The sequence below is a fragment of the Budorcas taxicolor genome, chromosome 17 (assembly GCF_023091745.1).
Source record: "Budorcas taxicolor isolate Tak-1 chromosome 17, Takin1.1, whole genome shotgun sequence".
Taxonomy (NCBI): Eukaryota; Metazoa; Chordata; class Mammalia; order Artiodactyla; family Bovidae; genus Budorcas; species Budorcas taxicolor.
Window position 1 is genome coordinate 40013246 of NC_068926.1, and position 16362 is coordinate 40029607.

At 37.2% G+C, this 16362-nt stretch overlaps 1 protein-coding gene across 1 annotated transcript in view; it reads right to left on the reverse strand.

The window, feature by feature from the left end:
- RAPGEF2 (Rap guanine nucleotide exchange factor 2) overlaps positions 1–16362 on the reverse strand; it is a 262434-nt gene that overhangs the window by 50687 nt on the left and 195385 nt on the right. The window contains exon 8 of the mRNA XM_052654319.1: positions 4443–4574. Coding sequence (XP_052510279.1) covers positions 4443–4574 — 132 coding nt within the window. The remainder of the gene's footprint in view (positions 1–4442; positions 4575–16362) is intronic.

Genomic DNA, 16362 nt, shown 5'->3' on the forward strand with positions numbered 1-16362 from the left:
CTGGAGAATTCCAGGGACTGTATAGTCCATGGGGTCGCAAAGAGTCGGACACAACTGAGCAACTTTCATTACAGTTAAATAGTAACAGTCTCAAAAAACAGTAATATTCTCAGATCAATGTTGAAAACTCTTGATTTATTAAATCAAACATATACTTGTTATTATGAATATAGTTCTTAAAACTGGTTTCTTTTGCATTTTTAAGGATATCAAGTAAATGAAAAAACTGAGGAAATATTAAATATCATACAGATCTAGTGAAGAGTTAATTTAAAACCAAAACAATATAACTACTATGTTGTTATCATTAAGTACTTAAAAATCATTTACAAAAAAAGTTTTTGCTTATTAAATATCCAGCATCCACACATATCCTTATGTTTATGAGAGCTGCTTAATAAGTAATTTTGATGAAAATAAATTTTGTGAGAATTTCAAACATACATATTTAACCCAAAGTCAGATTCTGATATAAAGTTATGCTAGAAAGTTATATTGATGCTAAATTTAACTGAGACAACAAAGTAAGTAGGCACTGAAGACAAAACCATATATGTGCAGAAAATATGAAAATGTATTTAGAAATAAGTATAATATTTGCATTAAGTCCAGTTTGTTCATCATAATTTATGCTGTTCCTAATTTTATACTAGGAATGCTTTTCTATAGGACATACCTAAAAGAGCAATTCTTTAAATCTCTTAATGGAAACTGTTAGGTTTCTTTTCAAGACCTATAATCCTAACAAGTGTAAAAATGCCTATAAATATTTATTATAAGTAAGAAAGTCTGTACTAATTTGATAGGAAAAATAGCTTCATGTTTAAATCTTTATATACTCAATTACTTATGTCTTAAATATTTATTTAAGGTATGGACATTTGCATGTTCTTGTGCAAATTACTACTCCTGCCTTTGAATACTGTTATAAAGTATTTTTCTTATTAACTTGCATAAGTGAGTTAATAGCCTGATTTTATATCTTTGTCTCAATTGACCTTTTAATTTTTAAAATTTCTGATCATTCACTATACCATTAAGAGTTTGCTAATTTTTTAGTTTATCTGGAATTTAATCTTAATTGTGATATAAAGTAAGGTTATAATGTGGGCCCCCAAGACCATTTTTGAATAACCCATCACTTCATTATTTGTGAGGTTTCCTCCATTACATATCACATCCTTACACATGAATCTCACTTTGCTTGAACTCTCTGTTCCATTGATCTATTTTCATACACTTATTTCCAGCCCACTTAAGTCACTGTTCTGATAATCACACCATTTAACCAGGACCTTATCATGGCTGGAAACTGTCCTGTCTCGTGTTACCAACTTTGGCATTCTGCTTTCTATCACCCATAACCTCCTACTCTTCCACTTGCTTCCATTCCCTCCCGAGGCAGCTATCTGTCCAAACACGTACGATCCTCAGTCTTCCAGACTCTACTCCTTGGTGCTCTCATACCTCACCTTCAATTCCCTAGTCTAATACTACAATCCCATTCATCCAACACATCTTTCCTGAATGCCTATGGTTTCCTGGTGCTATTCCAGGCTCTAGAGAGAAGGTGGAGACAAGATAGAGATGTTCCTGCCTTCTTCTGGGGGGAGAGACATAACAAATTAGAAAGTAATAACTGTTTCTATTAAAGCTTAAAAAAAAAAGACCAGCCAGGAAAGGAATCAAAATGTAGGATCTACTTTTCAGAGGGTAATAAGGAAAGAATTCTCTAAGAAGATGGTCCTTAAAACTGAAGGCTGAAAAGGATCAAGCCAGGAGGAAACATCCTGGACAGAAGGACTGCAAAAACAAAGCCCTGCTTTAGAAAGAGCTGGACGTGCAGCTCCGTCCGTCTTTCTGCTACACTTATTTAATAAGGCGTCTATCCCAGGGGAAGCCAAATCTTTGCTTTCTTTGTGCTTGCTGTGAAGAAAATTATTTATCAGGGCAGAGGGGAATCACTCTGTATTTGAGTTCACCAACTCAACTGAGCTTCCAATGCTCTGATCAATTTGCTCCCCTGCTCTCTGAAACTATTATTTCAAAATGTGTCTTTCCGTGAAACTCTCTTATCTGCCAACCCTCTCACTCTGAACAAGGGAATTCAGGTACAGCAGACACAAACTCCCCACTCCAAATCCACCTTCATAAGCCCCTGTTTAAACAGAGGACATTTCTTTTCTTAAAGCTAGTGACTCCACCTTGCTCTTGAATTTCTCCCCTCCAACCCTTTAGGAAAAATTATTCTACCCTTTTCTCTCCTGCACACAGAATTTCATTCCAACCTCTTTGTATCCACCTCATGAGCATTAGACCACTCCAACATGACAGCTTTCTCCCAAGTCAGAACTGTACAAAGGTGAAAGGGGTTGCCATGGGAGCTGGTTGTCCATCATTGGAACTGTTCAAGAATCAACTGGATGCTTGATTGACAGAAAAGCAGTAGGGGATTCAAACACAAGACTGGTCACTGAACCAGGTGCATCTGCCAGGTTTCTTCTCACCTTAAGAATTTCTGATTTAAAGGCAACAGAAATGGTCTCCTGGGGATCTCTAGTTAACATTAGTCTTATATAATCAGTAACCAAATCCTTGGATACATCCATGGATTTTTCCTTATGAAGGATATAAACTTAACAGGATACATGCCTGTCATCAAGTTGGAAATGAATGGCCTTGAAACGCAACAAAAATAAATCAAAATACACAGGAGTCTTCTTTTCCAACTACATCCCAAACTAAAGTCAAACTGCAAGCTGTAAACACCAACCCCCTCAGAGCAAGGTGGAGTTCTCGCCGTGGTCTGGATCTTCAGACATCCTGATTGGGGGCTGGGGGGTGAGAGAGGCAGCAGGTACCATCAGGAATCTCTGCACACCTTTTCCCAACCTACCCAAGGTAATAACACATAAAGCTGAAGTTCCCCTCAGAACATGCCTCCATAAAGGATATAGACAGCTCACTTCATTCTTACTATAAATTGACCTTCTAGGTGCTCTGTTCAGGCTGATACTATACCTGAAGAAAACAGGAGCAACTTCTATGATCTCAACCTGTGTTCTTACTACAGATCTTCAAAGTGTACGAGCATCTCAAAGTGTAGAAGGCAAAGGCTCTATCATGATGTTTTGATTAACACAAGCCAAAGCAAGACTTTTACTGACACTGTTCATTGTTCTACTGTAAGGAATACTCTTGACTAAACATTTTTTAAAAAAATCAACTTCTAAAAATAGGTATGGGGGGGAGTGGGGAATGAAAATGAGATTACTTCTGAAAGATTTAGTTACAAGTTAACTTATAATGCATCAAAGTAGAAGTTTGAAAAGTTACTTTAAAGAGTCAGATAATTACATTTCTTATTGCAAAAATTTTTTTAAAGTTCATAATCAGCCAAGAATCTGCAAATAACTGCATTTGTGGCTTTCACTTACTAGTCCGTTAGCTCTCCACAACACTTCTGAATTATAGAAAAGTGGGTACCTAGTGTGTCCTAAAAAGAAAATTACTTTTTAAAAAGCTACTAAATTTAAGACTTAGAAAGAAATGTTTTGCTCTGACAGTATTCTGTTTAGTTACTTTTAGTTAAGTTTATTTTTTCTTTTAAATAGAAACTGAGCATCATTTGAATACATCAACTATAACGTTTCTAAGAAAGGTTTTTTTATGGACACCTCATATCAAAATTCCTAAGGAGACAAAAATTATAGTTTGTAAGGTTCTTTTGTCTGAAACCATCCAAAATTTCATATTAGCTGTATGTACTGAGAGACAACCAAAACAAGCACCTTTTTTTTTGCCTATTTTAGTCACTTTTCCTAAATTTGCATTTTCTAAGCAAATGAACTCTTCCTTGAAAATTAAAATCGTTTTGCTTTGAAAATGTTTTTGAAATTCCATAGTTCTAGTTTCTTTTCTATCCATCAGTATCATAAGAATTCATTTTGAACAAATAACCAAACCTACAGTTAATAAAAATAACACAAGAAAAATAATTCAATGATTCAATCTTAATAATCTCTTCCTTTTGTCATACCCAAGGCTTTATTAAGAAAAACTTAGTTTGGAAGCATAATAATGATGTTTCCCCCTAAAATTTTAGTCAAGAAAGAGGCATAAACCTAGTACATCTATAGTCAAATTAGTAAAATATTCACTAATATTTTAGTCAAGGGAAACATTCCCATTGCGACCACTCTTTAAGATTCTGGTAACAGGTCCTAGCAGAGGCAAATACAATCGGACTGAAATCTGACGTCCTAAAACAAACGTGCAACATACTGTATGTCTGTGTGAAGCATAAACATTACCATTTATGTCCACTTGTGCACATATAATATAAACACATGTATCTACCTTACAGATTCTATCAATGAAGAATCACAGAACTCCTCAGAACACATGGGAATGAAGCGAATGATAAGGAAATACCTTCCTACCTGGTAGATATCAGAAAGGCTGCTGCTCCCAGAATCACTAGTGATACTACATCCTGAGTGGCTGGAGGAGACGTGCGTCACCTGTGGGTGGAGACTGTCAGTGAGGTGCAGCTTTGTAAAATCTGCAGGAAGCTGGGGAAGGAGCAGGAGACACCAAGTTACAACTGGAATCAAGAACTCTAAGAAGACATTTAAAAATCGTATTACACTCTATTTCACACCATTTGGCCAAAAGTACTATGAAGTTCCTTCATTTTGTAAGTTCACAATTACTAAACACTGTCCTATTTACCAAAAATCACAAAATTAAGTTTAAGGGCATTCAATGAGCCTTAAATCATACTCAATTCAATGCTTAAACAGGTAGATTTAGTGCTTAAGATTAACTTGGTCCAATGGGCTACAATTTTCAAATTATACATCAATGAGCAAATTAGTCTACTATTTGTCAGCCAGCACAAATGCAACTTTGTGGCAAGAGACAGCCTAAATAAGAAAACAGATTTGAGGTTCATGTATGCCCCAATGACATTTAAAGGTTAAAAAGATGAGGATCTTAGAACTGAGGAAGTGTATGGTTACACAAGTAACTATGCAGGCACTATGGAGAAAACAGAAAAGAATGTTCTCAGAGAACACAGAATCAACTCAGAGAATGCAGAATGGAGAAGGTTATAGACATTTATCTATGTCTACACAAACACATAAAAATCAAGATTCTACTTGTTCATGGTTAAACTTCACATACAAACTGCATCTATTGAACAGATTTACTAAGCATTCCTCAAACATTTCTATCACTGCCCACACAGCAGAGAAAATGCATTGAAAAAGGAAACATTCACACATTTACCCATTCAACAAGTATTTACTGAGCCCCTTTCCTCTTACTATGTGCAGTAAAATCTTAGACTCCTGTAAGTTATTATTAATTCTTTTGCATTCAAAAAGGTGCTGTTTATCTATAATATCAAACTACTGACCAATAATAAACCTGATATTTCCAAATATATGTTAACTGAAACCATGCACACTGATAGCATCTCTCTTTCCTGCTGGCACACTGATCCTACTTGGCTGTTGAATAATAAAGACTAACTGCTAAAATAAAACTCAAGTAAGAGTTTGCCTTGCCAACACTCCCTTCTCTTTCAGGGCCCTCTGCCCTTCTCTCCTTCCAAAACCAAGATGCTATTTCTTCACAGGGGAGGTGATGCAGGTTCAAGGCAAGGATCAATGAGGTTCATACCTGGGGTTCCAAACAAAGAGGTACAGTTTATCTGTACCCACCACCATTCAGACCTGACTTAATAAGCAGATCATGATATATAATAGTACATAATACATGGATGGACTTGGATGGCATTATGCTAAGTGAAATAAGTCAGACAGAGAAAGACAAATGTGGTATAGTATCGCCTATACATGGAATCTAAAAAGCGCAACTAACTAGTGAATATAACAAAAAAAAGCAGCAGACTCACAGATATAGAGAAGAAACCAGTAGTTACCAGTGGTGGGGCAGGGGGGTGGTGGGGGCAGGGAACCAGAGGAGTGGAAGAGAGGGAGGCACAAACTACTGGGTATAAGACAGGCTCAAGGGTGTATTGTACAACATGGGGAATATAGTCTATATTTTGTAATAACTGTAAGTGGAAAGTAACTTTAAATCATATAAAAAGTTTAAAGATTAAAAAAAAAACTTCTATCTCTTCATAAAAAAAAACATTTAGTAGTCTGCATAGAAATTTTGTATTTTTTAACATCATGGGAGACAAAATATACAAAGAAATTTAAACATAAATTTATTAAGGGGCATATAAACAGATGCCAAATAAACAGATAAAAAGACATATGCTGTAGAAGCTCAGAGAAGGGAGATGTTTATACAAATGTGTGAAATTGTTGCAAAAAATGATCTATGTTTCACTATGAATGCTTTTTTACCCGATAATTGATAATGTGAAATAGATAAAATTGGGAAAATAACAATTTCCCAGCAAAGAATAGATATGCAAAAATTCCTAAATTGAGAATTTATATATTTTATCCACAATGCAGGATATCTGCAGGATAAATCCCCTTCATCACCCTGGCTACAGTTCGTTTAATGCAGTCACTCGCCACAAAATGCACCTGAAGAAACGTGACTAAGTGGCTCAGTGACTTTAAAAGGCATTACTCAATACATGCAATTACAGAACAATAAATTGATTTCTATTGATTGTCTTTTACAGAGATAACTCAGGTTGACATGTGCCACACAGTGTGACTTTTTAAAAATTAACTTGAATATGTCAAATAAAGATGTATCTATCTAACGAACTTTTACTCAGTTATTTATTCAAGTCTCACAGGACACGCTTCTTTTCAGTGTCCACCAGCTAGTCATCTCTCCTGACTAAATGCACCATGAGGAGAGCACCAGGAGGCCTGAGCTCTGAAGCTAACAATATAGACACTCCACAATCTATTCATCTATGCTCACTTACAGCCACAAGGAGCAGAATTATGTGGCTTTGTCAGGCTAAGAACCAAAAAGACCATGTAAAGAGGAAAGAAGAAATACTTCCATGCTTAACTCGATTCTATTTTGTAAAGACTTATTGAATACCTGCTATGTCAGACACTCTGTTGGGGACAGCAAATACCAAGGTAAATAAGACACCCCCAATTCCAAAGGTAACTTCTGCTATCCTGAAAGTCACTGCAGTAGGTGTCATGCACAACAGAAAAATAAATCAAACATAGTTTTTAAACATGGCTTTTCCTCTCCCCACCACTACTTTTGTTCTTTGCAGACAATGAAACGATGTTAAACTCATTAATGAATATAAACTTCAGCAGTAACTATTTCTTTATATTAGAATAGATATCATGTTTGAAAAAGTGAAAGTTGCTCAATTGTGTCCGACTCTTTGTGACCCCATGGAATAGTCCATGGAATTCTCCAGGCCAGAATACTGGAGTGGATAGCCGTTCCCTTCTCCAGGGGATCTTCCCAACTCCGGTCTCCCGCATTGCAGGTGGATCTTTACCTGCTGACCCACCAGGGAAGCCCAAGAATACTGGAATGGGTAGCTTATCCCTTATCCAGTGGATCTTTTCAACCCAGGAATCAAACCGGGGTCTCCCACACTGCAGGTAGATTCTTTACCAGCTAAGCTACCCGGGAAGTCATGTTTGAGAAAGCTTTAACTGTTTTCCCATAGACAGGGATAACAGTCTCACGATTAAATGTTACTGACAGGACACATCAGTCAAGGTTATGGAATGGGAGGAGTGTGGAGGCTGTTCCCATAAGGCAAGAGTCTGAAATGCACAGATGGGGCCCAGCCACACAACCAACAGACTAGACGCCCGAGTTCAGGCCTAGGGAAAATGGGTCTTTTAGAGGGTAACAAACCAGATGGGAACTGGGAGGCAGGGGGTAAACATGGGTACAGACACCCACGTTTCAACCTCAGGGCAAAAGAGTGACACCTCAACCTTGGGAGACAGGAACTCCCCGTTTGAGTAAATTATACCAAAAAAAAAAAAAGTATAAGATGCCAAAAATAAAAAATTCACTTATTCCTAGTTTTTCTAGGCTTGATCAAGGGCCTACTTGAATTACTGTCACTATGCTATACAGTCAAATTTCAGATTAAAATGAGGTTGTGAATTATCTTATGACTCTAGTCACCACTTATCACAGAAATTCTGTTCAAAAAATAAGAAAAGTTTTTGAAGCCAGGACTACACACAGTAGTTATCTGAATAAAATTAAATAATAAGTAAATGGGAAATTGATACATTTTACACATTTTGATCTTAATACCAATATATTTAATAGCAATTCATTAAGAACACAGTTCAAAGGAATCTATTTATATATATATATATTATAATATTTGATTATATGAATACATTACCACTCAAATTTTTCCTGGATCAAGTAATCTATATTCCTAAAAAATGGTACTTGTGAATGGTACTTGTGAATCACAATTGTAGTGTCAGGCAAATGACTAAATCATAGTTTAACCATAAACACTATTAATTACATAAGAAATAGGAATGGTAATATATATTTAAATCAGATTCTTAAATGCATAAAGCAAGCATAAACTTAATATGAATCACCGTTTTTCAAAATCCAGGTATCAATTATTTAATAATTTGTTTGTTTTCTTTTTTCTGGAGAAAGAAGGAGGCTCTAACAATTCGCTGTAAGTAATAAGTGTTACAGAAGACTTCAGGCTCATATATGAACAGGCATTTGATAGTCTTTGATTTATTTATTAATGTAAAGATTGGCATTTATAAAATCACAAGCTACTGAATGAACTCGGTTTTGAGATGAAATGAGTGAGTAAGAACTGAAATCGCTGACATCGCTGGATAAATACTTTGCTGAATTGGTAAAACTACCCAAAGTTTTGCTAACATATAGAGACTAGGGTTTTACCCTTCTTCCCTCTCCTTCCTTCCCAGAGAAAATGTCTTATATTCATGTTTTTCCAGCTCTACAAGAAAGGGCCAGCGTATCCCTGGATATGTAACAGAAACATAATAGAGTTTTACAGGCTGCTGAGAAATCCAACAGTTCAAAATAAAACAGAAAATACACTGTCACCATGGGTTGAAACTCACCTAACTAAAAATGTCTCCAACCAATCCCAGAATCACTTTATTACAAAAAGTAGTTACAACACAACACACAAGGTTTGGAGTGATTGTCAGAACCTATCCAATCCTCCATGGCAGTTCATCTCGAGTAAGGACACCGCCTAACCTAAGTATTATCCTCAGTGACTACAAACGTGTTGTTCAGTCGCTCAGTCGTGCCCAACTCTTTTTCGACCCCATGGACTGTAGCCCGCAGGGCTCCTCTATTCATGGGATTATTCAGGCAAGAATACTGGAGTGGGTTACCATTTCCTTCTCCAGGAGATCTTCCCCACCCAGCATCAAACTCACGGCTCCTACCACATCCCCTGCATGTAGGTGGATTCTTTACTGCTCAGCTACAGGAGAGCTTCATGTAAGCTGTATCCATTACTCAAATGACTGGTCGCCCCAGATCATCACTGGAGTTCTGTGAGCGCTGTTCATGCTCATGTTTCCACGCTGTGTGGGGAGGAGCTGGTATATCCCTGAACACATTTCCCATTTTTTTTCCTGAGGTGTTAGTGAAAATACAGTATCCTATATTTTCCATTCATTCATTCATTTATGGAAAACCTGTGTTGTGAGGATTAAGTGAATGGCCAGGTACAAAGCAAACAGAGGAGGGCCTGGCACTCAGAAACTAGCAGAGTGGTAAGTCAGCCATAAACTACCCCATGCAGACTTGGGGAGACCCAGGGTTCCCCCCAGTTCCAGAGCCCTGGGGCTGGAATCCAGTCCAGATGCCAGCAGGTACTGAGCAGCTCCCAGAAAAGGCCGCGGCAGTCAGTCATCACCCAGCTCCAGACATAGTTCCTCACCCACAGCAGGACTCAAGTTGTGCTTTCAAATCAAGTCATATTGGGATTTCCCTGGCAATTTAGTAGTTAAGACTCCATGCTTCCACAGCAGGGAGCATGGGTTCGATCCCTGGTTGGGGAACGAGATATAGCATATTGCACGGTGCAGCCAAAAATAATAATGATAATAATAATAAAATTTTAAAAGCAAGTTATATTTTCTTTGTGTGTGTATATATATATGTGTATATATATGTGTGTATATATATATATATACACACACACACGCACACACACACTCACATACAGTTTTTCTTTTACCAAAACTGATCTAACACTGAGTTCTGACACACTCTGATCTGTTTCTACATACAGCTTGAATAGACAGGAATAATATTTGGTAGCTCAGTTTTAAGACCACTTTATACTATGGTAAACTTTTATTTCTATAATTCACAGTACTTAAGAACACCAGAAAAAGTGAGCATTTGGATGCTGAATATTATTCATCAGAAATCACTTTTACCTCTCATATCCCATTAAGACATGCTCTAGACCCAGGACTCATCCTTGAATAACACATCATCCATCACCAGTATTCCACAAAGCAAAGAGAAAGACTCCTGCACAGTACACAATTTCTTTTGTTCATAAATTAAGGCAAGAAACAGAGCTTTCCCCAAAGGGTCATGAGATAATAATGCAATAAATCTAATAATATTTCTCATTAAAACATAGGTAAGCATTTTAAAACACTGGTATGACTATGCTTTACAGGAACAGTTCTACAAAAATCTGCTTTTATCTAGTAGAGAAACCTGCCAAGAGATTAGCAATCTGTAAGAACTTAATATTCTCCCAGCTTCCTGTCAGGCTCAGAAGACATAAGCCTCATTTTATATAATGAGTTATCTTCTGTTCAACTTCCTCCCAAGTCAAGCAACTATGAGGAAGTTAACGAACCTCTGTGCACCTTACTTTCTTCTGTAAAATGAATACAGTCAATAACGTAGTCCAGTGGCTAAATAAAATAGCCTGTAGACCACACCTAGTGGATTCCCAGGTGGCAACAGTGGTAAAGAATCCACCTGCCAATGCAGGAGACAGAAGAGACGTGGGTTCAATTCCTGGGTCGGGAAGATCCCCTGGAGAAGGAAATGGCAACCCACTCCAGTATTCTTGCCTGGAGAATTCCAGAGAGAGAGGAGCCTAGTGGGCTACAGTGCATAGGGCTGCAGAGTCAGACATGGCTGAGCGACTAAATAGCAGCAGCAGATTCCGCCTGTAGCTGCCCCTCTCCCTCTCTATTCCCTCTGCCATTTTTCAACCAGCTTAAATCAGATAGTTTTCAAATTCAATGGGGGGGGGGGCACTTATTTTTGATATTGTCCTACCTACCATCACCTTTACAGTAATTTACTTATTATATTCCCCCAAAGTTTACATGTCACATTTAAAACAAATCACATATCTATATGGAAGAGCTCACTGTTAGACTACCATATTAAATTCTGCAAAGTAAATAACCTCATCATGATAATGCTTACAGTTCATTTACTCTTTTGTATAAATGTTCAAATATTCATAGCTGAGAATTCTCTCAAAGTGATAACACCTTGGAGAGTTTGTGCTTTTGTGTGAATAAGCCCATTACATTTGACTATAAAAGCCTCCACATCAGTTGTGTGTTTGGCCAGGACACAAGGTGCGTGGTTCTTGCCATCCATTCACACCACCACTCGAGGACACTTTGAACAAACGTCTCTTGGTGGGAGGGGAGGGAGTGGTGCAAGTGTGGTCATGCCTTATTTCAAAAGTTCCTTGCAATCTCCCTATATTAAAACAATGTTTTGGAGCAAGGTATCACAAATAAGAATTAATAATTAGTTAAAGTTTATATACATTAAAATTTCACTTTTCTGTCCAAACACATACTTCTATATGTGAGAATCAGCTCCTGAATTGCAGTGGTCACCCAGCCCTCTCTCCAGGGCAGAAACACCACCCTCATGTTTTTAAGGGTTCATAACACATGAATCACCAACTTCACTGGCTAAAGTGGTATGTATTACAATCTAAAACTTAATTCCTACATTCATGAAATAAGCACAATCTGAACACAAATAGAACAACTAGGATCCTGTTGAGGAAAATAAATAATTAAAACTAATACTGATTGAAAGGTTGTTAGTCATATGACTGATATTAACCAGCAAATACCTTTAAGAAGTCTTTTCTATTGAATGTTGATAGAAAGCACTGAACAGAAAACCTGTGTGAAGTTCACTTCAAAACAGAAAAGTGGACTCCTTTATTAGGAGGAGAAAGTCTATGATCTAAGTACCATATATTCCAAAATGTAAGGCTGTGGCCCATTTTCTCCAGGAGTAGCCAACAGTAAGATCACCTATACACCAGCTTGTGTGTGCCAGGCCCTGTTCTTACAAGAATCTCACGAACTAGGTATTATTATGACTATTTTAAAAACAATAAGATACAGAAAAGTTAAGTCATTTCCATCTAGAATGTAAAGTGAAAAGACGGCAGAGACAGATTCCTGGATGCCTGGACCTGCAATGAATACACTTAAGCATTAAACTTTAAAGTATTTATTAATTTATTGGTTGACTTGAAAACTCTCATGGATATTGATGAAATGCTCAAATGGCTGCTTATATCAATTTATGAATGTCGTTTCTTGTGCAAATTTCAAAATCAAATAGATCCGAAACAATTGCTCACTCTTACTTTCATGAAACAAATTAAAACTTTACATCTTTATCTCCAATATCAACAACATCACAACGCCACTTTCTGAGCCATCCAGTAGAGTTTTCATTCCTTCTAAATTGTTTGAGATCCACCATTTTTTTGAATAGGTATGTGATATACCTTAAAACATAAGTGAGGTTGATTTTTCATTTGTCCTGCAGATTCTTTACAATATCATTTACTATTTGAAAGCTAATCTTCAAAATGTTGTGGTAATATCCAGTATTTGCAATTTTGAGATCACATATCCAAGAATCAGTATTAAATCTGTGTGAAACAGGAAAATTCTGTAACTCCGCTGTTCCAGCTCCACCACAGACCCTTATATCACTTCAAGCTGGCACTGTTTGAGGTCATTACTGCTTATGGTCCTTATTGAAGAGTACTTCATTGTTTAAAAAATAAAAGTAAAATGAACTGAGAGAGAACCTCATAATGTAAGATAGCAGTCCCCAACTTTTTTGCCACTAGGGACCAGTTTCACAGATGGGGGAGCAGGGTACAGTCTTGGGATGATTCAAGCACACTACATTTATCGTGCACTTTATTTCTAATCTAATGCCACTGCTGATCTGACAGGAAGTACTGGTCCACAGCCCAGAGGTTGCTTTTAAGAGACAAAATCAACTTCTTCTTTGGTAGTTAACTCTGGCAGAACAAAATCTCACCTAATATACAATAATCCTAACATCTGACAATCAGAGAAAAAGTGTGTGCTTGCATACACACACTCCCATGCAGAGTCACTTATAAGCTAGTCAACTAATTTCATCACCTTAAAGAAAGACACCTGGCAGAGTGAGAAGAGTTCTATAATAAATCAGAATCACTGAAAGCTTGTCATCTGAAAGACAGTTGCATTTTTTTTCAAAATGAAAAGGTTTATGTGGGACCTAAAATAAACTATATAATCTTCCACAGAAATACTGAAGTAGTTGATTAATTAATCTGTATATCCTGTTGTCTGTTAAGAAACATAGCTTCCGTGTGGCTTTGAAGTTACAGCCACTCCATTCTCACTTGAAATACACACACATAATAATCCCTTTTCTGAAAAGCACACCTTTCTCTGAGAGATTAAAAAAAAAAATTCTAGATCATTTAGTCTAAGACACTTTCAATAAAATACAGGGCAACTGTCAGCACTGAGTCAGGTGACTGAAAAAGCACTTTCTGGGTAGCATTTCACCTACAGAAACCCAACTCCTTTGTGCATACTCCCCTCATGTTAGGAATAATCACCACGATTATTTGGGGTTCATGTATTACATGGTGAGCAATGTGGTGAATATGTGGAGACTGCTTGTTTAATATATATAAAAAAGCCCAGATACTACACTTAATTGTTGGAAGAAACAGTGCCAACAAATAGCTCAAGGGCCATGTCCAAAGCTTCCAAGTACAAGGCTCCAAAAACTACACACTTTTCACTTTGTATCTTGATTCTAGAAATTTGTCATTTGGGGCCAAATTCTGATTCAGTCTTGACATCCATCTTCTTTCTCCCTTATTTAAACAGAAAACATCCAGAAAAACATTACACTAATATAACCATAGCTTCATTTTCTATTACAAGAACCAATCTAATACGAATATTTTTTAGCAAAATTTGTGGTTATCCATATGACAATACTCATCAACAGTTACTAAACCTTGAGTTCTTGTATTTTCCAGGACCAAGTGGGATCGATGCTCTGTAAGGAGTGATCCCCAGAGATGAAGTGGAACCACTGGTGATATCAGAAGACAGGTTCTAGGACCAATTAGACAACAACCGTGATGAGCTCCCGAGGGAGTGTGGGCAGTTAACCCAGCTGTGAAAATGCTCATGGGAATGTGGAATTAGGGAAATGAGCGTTTAAAGTCAAGGAAAAAAAGATTCCTACGGGATCCACGGATGTCTTAAGCTGCCTTCTTTTCAAACAAAAATAAATATTAATAATTGGATTGGCAAGAGAGCCTCACTCAAAATTAAAGACGTTACCCCACAAGTATTCTTCAGCTCACAACTGAGTTCATGCCTCTGGAGGATGACTATACAGAAGCAATGGACACTGTGTCACAGCCTACTTATTTATGGTTTCTACAGATGTGCCATGACCTTCTCCTCGCATCATGAGAGGTTCTGGCAGAAGACACCGGAGCTTTGCGGGAAGGTAGGACTAGTGAGACATCATGCAGAGGGGCCTGGACCCTGGAACCCTGCTTAGAGGGGTAACTGCCCACTAAGCGATCCAGAGTACTTGCTTCAGACTCTGTGCTGCTGCTGCTAAGTCACTTCAGGCGTGTCCGACTCTGTGTGACCCCATAGACGCAGCCCATCAGGATCCCCCGTCCCTGGGATTCTCCAGGCAAGAACACTGGAGTGGGTTGCCATTTCCTTCTCCTCAGACTCTATGCAACAGAGAATAAACTTTCATTGTGCTTGAACCCTTGTGTTTTGTTTGGTTTGGTACAATGGCTCACATTATCTGAATTCATACAAATACAAATATGATGATACTTTTTTGTGATTGATTTATGAAAAATCTTCCATGGTGAAATTCCAAACTCTTTAAGGAGAAGTAGGATAACACTCTAATAACACCCTGACCTCATAGTGTCATGTATCATTCAGATAAAATCTACACTGGAGTTCCTTTTCTTACTCAGTCAAACACATTTACTGAAAACCTACTTTATGCCAAGCACTGTTCCTGGCTTTCTAACATAGCAGCAAGTGTGATAAACTCTCGCTCTCATGGATCTTACAAATAGTGTACGGAGACAAATAATAAAAGGTTAATGAAGAAAACTGTCAAACAGGGCTAAGTACTGCGTTCAGCAAAGATTAAGAGAGACTGATGTGACAGAAGGGTGACTGGATAGCCAGGAAAGATCAAAGATATGACAATGACAGGAGAAGCCTGGTTTTTATATTCTCAGTTACTTCCTAAAGGGGCCGTTCTCATCATAGTGCTTTATTAGATATATATGTCATTCTACTAGATAGACAAACATACATATACACACATACAATATACATTTTATATCTTACACATATACATCTAATACACATATATATCTTATATAAATACATATACACATATATAGACATACATCTGAGCCAGCAGGGAAGCCACACAGATATATACACATACTTTATACATGTAACACATATATTACAACTCATATATTTATAAAGTATATATTTGTGTCTGTGTAAAACGAGAGAAATCTAGTATATCCTTAAGCCAAAAAAATACAATTACTAAACATCTTATGAAAAATTATTAGGCTCTCTGTGCAACTGCAAAACAAAACCAACTAAGTATGATGGTACCTTATGACCCCAAAAGAGTATAAAATAGATTCAGGTTTGTTCAGCACCCTAGGGCTCAGAGGGCACTAATACCTGACCAAATTTCAATATGCAAATATTACATGATGGGAATGTAAGGGTTCCGAAATAATTATCTGTCCTCCAAAAGTACCACTTAACAGCTTTAATGGAAAATTAAGTCTAGAAGCCACGTACTTAGTCAACTGATTTTAAGTACTCAAAAATTCATTGAACAGACTGATTGCTGAAGGGAAAAAATACTTCTATTGAAAGATAAGCTATATTCTTTGGAAAAATTGGAATACTAGGAAGAAACTTGAATGTAGTCAAAACTCTTGATTCCATAGAATCCTTTATTTCCTAGCATTTGTGTGTG